The sequence below is a fragment of the Melampsora larici-populina genome (assembly GCF_000204055.1).
Source record: "Melampsora larici-populina 98AG31 unplaced genomic scaffold MELLAscaffold_14, whole genome shotgun sequence".
Taxonomy (NCBI): domain Eukaryota; kingdom Fungi; phylum Basidiomycota; class Pucciniomycetes; order Pucciniales; family Melampsoraceae; genus Melampsora; species Melampsora laricis-populina.
In genome coordinates this window covers 1,084,783-1,090,533 of record NW_006768778.1, presented here as the reverse complement: position 1 = coordinate 1,090,533, position 5,751 = coordinate 1,084,783, and the positions used below count along the sequence as shown (strand labels likewise).

Sequence of the window (5,751 nt, the reverse complement as noted above, 5' to 3'; positions counted from 1 at the left end):
ACATAAACTTCGTGACCAGCTCGTACAATAACGGTTCTTCTTCCTTGTCGGGGATCTCAGCCCTGACTATGAGGTCAACTGCATCAGGAGTTCGAGGTGTTGCTTCTCTTGTCAGAATTGGGATGAAATGACAATGGGGCCGGCCACGATTTTGAAACTCGATTGTCGAAATGTGTGAGATACAATCACCAAATCTGCCTTTCTTGGTGATATCATTGATGAGTTCGTCTAGCTTCATGTCAAACACCCTTGTCATTAAATCCGGCCGATCCATGGCTGTTTGGCCATAACGCAAATTTTCTTGGATTTCAGGCCAATGATCACTTGCTGTCATAGTGATGAAAAAACTGGGCTGCCCGAAATGTCGAACCAATGCCATCGCGTCGTGGTACAATTGCACCATGGCTCGAGGTCCTCCGATATGCGATGCTGGTAGTACAACCCGCCGCCCAATCGCGAAATCATTACGACCCAAAGCTTCGACTGCTCCAGAATACAATTCTGATCGTAGCTCTTCCTGGTGTGTGCGGAAGTAATTGAGTCGACTGTGTTCGACGCAAGCATATAAGTCGGTACAAAATTCTTGAAAGAGGAATTTTGACGCGAGAATGTTTGAAAACTGATTCTTCCTTTCGAATAGCAAGTAAGCAAACCAGGCGAGTGACGATACTGTGGGACCTTCGCCTATCATCCACGAAAAAGTATTAGCCACACACCGATGGAAACTTTTGAAAAGAAATGTGCTTACTACCATCTTCTTGCGGAACGCGGTAATGTTCGTCCCAGCCTTGTTGCCCAAAAGGAAACAGTAATGGGTACCGCAATGGTAGATATCCAGTATGCAAATCAGACACCCTATGCCACATCTCATCCGTTGAATGGACAATGATGTCTCTATCACCTCTACCAATTTCAACGCCGTCATCGACAATCATGGCAACCTCTGTAGCAGAAGGTCGAGCGTAGGTTCGAATGTCGTGGCCGGCGGCTTGTTCAGGTGTAGGCTGAATAGACTTTAATTGAATCGCAATGGTTTTGTGTTGCTTCATGATATCGTAAGCTGATCGAAATTGCTTCGCATAGGGATTATGTTGATCAAGGAAGTCAATAAGTTGTTTCATGATGACTGGATCAATCTTGACGCCAGACATTTTCACACGGTGCCGTGCCTCATCTTCAATCTCCGGTCCCATTATGTATATTTGTGCAAATGAGTACTCGCCCTCGGCAGGTGGTAGAATTGTACCAAGCTTGTGGACCAATTGACCTTGTATTTTAAAACAATGACCAATGACGGACGCGTCCATTGGAGTCCCTAAAGAAGTGAAGCTCAGAGCATTGTTATACGATCTGATGTGCGCTCGAAACTTCCGTGCTTCTGTCATCAAATTGTCAGCGCGGATGCATGTTTCACGTCATCAGTTTTCCCTCAACTCACTGGCATGGTCCTTGGTGAGAAGATCGTACAGTAGTCGCGGTACCGGTGGAAAATCAAAGTAATGTTGGGGGAGCGCTACCTGGCCACCTCTGCAACACATTGAGTAATGAGCAGGGTTATCAGGACCCCTCGCCCGTACTTTCTCCTTGAGCCAATGCAAAGCCCCACAGTGTTCACAGTGGTCGTTTATTTCGCCAATGCGGTGCGGTATCTCACTTTTGAATCGCCTCAATAACCTTTTTTCTTTATTTTCACTTCGATCTCTAACCGCAATTTTGGGCATGTCGAGGCCGAAGGCGAGATGATCCTTTGGAGAAATAGATACGAAATAATGGATTGATTAACATCTCCTCCAAACAAAGGAATGGATTAAATGTCTTCCACAGTAGCACGTCATGACTGTCACAGATTCACCATTGTCCACATTGATGGTCTGAAGAGATCAGCTAACACTTAGTGCCCTCGAATCGATGATTGGTTTTGTCATCTTCCAAGAATGTGTGACGTATCTTTCAATGGTGAAACCGCCACATCGTTCATCGGTTTCAATCGGATAGATTCGATAGGGTAGTTGCTGTTCTTGGCTCGAAGCTACCAATAGCTCCGATTATCCACATTGGGGTAATGCATTTCAATCATCATGACAGCGCCACAGACTATCCACACTGGTGATAACAGTGTTTGAGGTTAGGACGAAACCTTTCTTATCAATGACACGCACAGCAACATTCGTCACATCCAACAGGGACAGTTCCACATGTTCATGATTGTTGTCATCACGGTATTCAATGCTTTCCTTTGGCATCCGATAAGATCATTGCTGTGTACGCTGTGAGACACAAACTATGCCGGTATTTCACGTCACCCTCACTTGCCGGGCACATCGGAACGTGAAAAGGCAAAATGTGGCGAGTGCCACACCCGAGAACGTAATCGACAGAGTGTATGAGTAAGCTCCCCACCATCATCCGAAGCACCATTACGCAGATATGTGTGCCAAGTAACAGTGCATCGGGAACGGCACGACCGAGAACAGTTCCGTCATCCTCACTTTTGATATAATATTGTCTTCTTCAAGCAGTGACCGGATGCATGTTTGGTGAGTTGAAGACTGTAAATAGAAAGGTAGATACAGCCCATTACGTCTATAAGGTCACAGGTAGGTGCAGCCCGCGTGTCCCCCGTCCAAGCAATATCCGACGGGGCCGCAAACCAATATCCACACCGCAGGATCAATAGTCTCATGCCTCTTTTCACGTGCGACGTTTTGTGGACACCCCCGAACCCCATCGTAAGAAACTATTTTTGCTTCATCAAGGGTTAGCCGGAACTGATGTATTGCCTCTGCAAGTCATCTTGTCAGGGTATTCCAGACCGCGGTGAACGTGCGCAGTGATCGGCCGTCGGACTTCATGATCATGAGGCACATTGTGATCTCGAATATCACTTTGGATGCACACATGCACGCCGAACACAATTGAAACTGTATACATTAGACATTACTTCATGAACCTTCCCTCATCAGATCCACTTCTATATCGTCACTGTCGCAGTGACAGTTTGTGTGCTCAATCCTTAAAACATTGCCCATAAGTCTCCCATCCATCCAATGACGCACTTGACATATCCTTCATAGCGCTCAGTTGGAGGAGAAATGCAGTGTAGTGCTAACGCATTGGACCCCCAGCCCGCGCGGCGCACTAACCGAGCATTGAGAACGCAACTATGACAAATAACATATTCCCATCTCAACCGCACAAACATATGAGTAGCAAAACATGAAAGCCTAGGTCATGATGGGTTTAGAGCAGAAGGCCACATATCTTACGAACACACGGTGACAATAAGTCCAATTAGTGAGATAACAAAAAGGAGTTGATTGGATGAGGTAAGGCACAGATTTATTTTCAATGATGGATGGCATTGGATGCGTCATGTCACAATTCGCGTCGGGGACGTTTACTTGGTGGAACGACACCTTTAGCAGCCTCAACCGGTAATCCAGCTGAAGAACTCGGGCCTGAGCCACTTTGCTCCGAAGGGTTGTTCTCGACCTCATGATGAGGAGTGTCGTCAAAGGGATCGGAGCGGACTTCCTCCTTATTGATCACTTTGGCGGCTTTGCTGCGACTGGGAAGAGGCATTGTTAGCCGGATGACCACAAAACGACACAATGATTGCGGAGGAAAACTCACACAGAGAGCGGAATGCGTCCGCCAGTCGGTCTGCCCATCACCTTCGTGGGTGTCAATGGCCCGTCGCTCATGTGCCCCGAGGTAACACTGATTGTGTTGACCTTGAAAAGAATCATGTTAGTCAACTCCCTGAGAAGCAGGAAGTGATGCCACTCACTTCGGACGCCCACATATGTTTTTCGGTGTCATAGTCCTTGATGACGCCGGTGAACTGAGCCTCACGGCCAATGACGCATAAGTTTTGGGCACGCTCCATGTTACGGACAGGTGGAATATAGTGCCTAGTGCACCAACTAACAGACATCCGTGTCTACGAACAGAGCATCATCAGCAGTGTCCTACCAAATCAAAACAAATGCCATGAATCAAACTCACAAACAGATCATAATCTGTATGCTTGACCGTAGCGATCACGGTGGGTTTGCCTTTATAAGCGGGATCCTTGATGACATCCTTGCCAACAATGATACCTAAGGCGACCATTTGGACTTTGTCCATCATCTTGTTGGTCACATTGATACCAAGCTCCTCAACCACCCCAAGGTTGATGCGGTTTGCATTTTCGAAGTGTAAATGATCAGGATTTTTGTCGTTTGTGCCGATCATCTTGCAGGTCATCGCATACAAAGAACCCGGGGAGAGAGAATCCGCTTGGGAACCGTATGATGTTAAGTATAATGGGTTGGCAAACTCATCGCCTTCGTTCATTCCAGAAGTCAGAATTGCAGCGTGGTGCGAAAGGAAACCCTTATTGGCCGGCTTTGGAGCGGGCCCCTGCGAACATAACACAGAAAAATCAGTAAGGGCCGACTGGTCAAGTTAAGATACATCTCGGAGTACTGACTTCTTCACCGGCTTCACCGCAGTAAATAACTCGGCAAGGATGCGAGAGCTGTCGACCTTCGGTGCGCGACATATTTGAATGCTTAAGAATTTACTGAGTTCAATGGAGCAAGGTAAAGGTGGCGTTAAAACACAGGGCGGCGCGGTGAAAAGGGAACAGAGAAACAAAAGATGACGGGGTGTTTTATAAAGGGTGGATAGAACCTGTAATGATCAATCAATCAAAAGATGCAAGTATAACACGGAGATGATTGGACGACGTGAGATCAGTGGATGGGTAACACCTTTTATACTCATTGCCGCAGGGCATTTTCAGCGGGTGAAATTCGTGCTCCGAAAATTTCACGATTGTGTGATCGAAGGCATATTTGTCGTCAGCTCAACACATTTGTGATTTTGATGGTGAACATTGTCGATGACGTGCACTCACCAAGGAGTACAACATCCACAATGTTTCAAGGTTGACATTTTGAAGAAGATGTGCCGATTGAGACTGGCCTGACATCAGTAATAGTTTCAGGCGGCGGCTTCGAAGAATGTGTCTTGATCGCGATAATTGACTCACATCAGGAATAGTTTCAGGTTCAAGCTTCGAAGAATGTGTCTTGATCGAAGAATGTGTCTTGATCGAGATAATTGACTCGTCTGCTCTCTGACGCGCAACTCTCTAACGCGCAACGCCGAATTAAGAGACTCGACGACTCCGCAAGGCTACAGAACAAAGGATCAAAGCAGATCAGGCGTCAGCGGCTAAGTGTCCCAGAGAGCCCAAAGGGGCAGAGCCATAGAAAGGATGGACATTGGCTCACGTCGAACATACGAAGACATCGACTCCATTCGGACTCGTCCTCCTCCAATGGAAATACCGTACCTCTACGTTGAGTTCATCACATTGTAGCGCATACGCAACAATGATTGAATGAGGGAGGGCGTGAGGGGAGGCTGGAATGGGAATCGGTCACTCAGCACGGTTATCGAACCGGGGCAGAACCGTACCCAGAAGCGGCAGGACTGTCGGGGGTACATATGGAGGCGCCGCTTCAGAAAGTGTCACAGGGGGAACATGCAGTAAGCGTTTCACGGTGTGCTCAAAGGCGCCGCTTCAGAACAGTGTCACAGGGGGAACATGCAGTAAGCGTTTCACAGTGTGCTCAAACAACGACATCTCCTCGGAAAACTTCGCATCATGAAAACATGTCTTTCTTTTCTATGTTGTACTCAAAGTAAGTATGTACGTGTACATACTTTTTGCTATATACTTTTTTTGGCGGGGAA

The 5,751-nt window shown here is 47.1% G+C and overlaps 2 protein-coding genes across 2 annotated transcripts; both read right to left on the bottom strand.

Moving 5' to 3' along the window:
- Positions 1 to 803: 803 nt before the first annotated feature.
- MELLADRAFT_28695 (uncharacterized protein) lies at positions 804 to 1,586 on the bottom strand (the record flags this gene model as incomplete). The annotated part of the gene is made up of 2 exons (XM_007408913.1): positions 804 to 1,360; positions 1,439 to 1,586. Coding segments are annotated over 2 exons (705 nt in total), but the record flags the coding sequence as incomplete, so codon positions are not given.
- Positions 1,587 to 3,151: 1,565 nt separating this feature from the next.
- On the bottom strand, positions 3,152 to 3,706 carry MELLADRAFT_74658 (uncharacterized protein; the record flags this gene model as incomplete). Its single annotated transcript, XM_007408912.1, has 2 exons — positions 3,152 to 3,562; positions 3,634 to 3,706. The coding sequence occupies one exon, from the start codon at positions 3,495 to 3,497 to the stop codon at positions 3,225 to 3,227; it is 273 nt and encodes a 90-aa protein (XP_007408974.1).
- Positions 3,707 to 5,751: the final 2,045 nt, after the last annotated feature.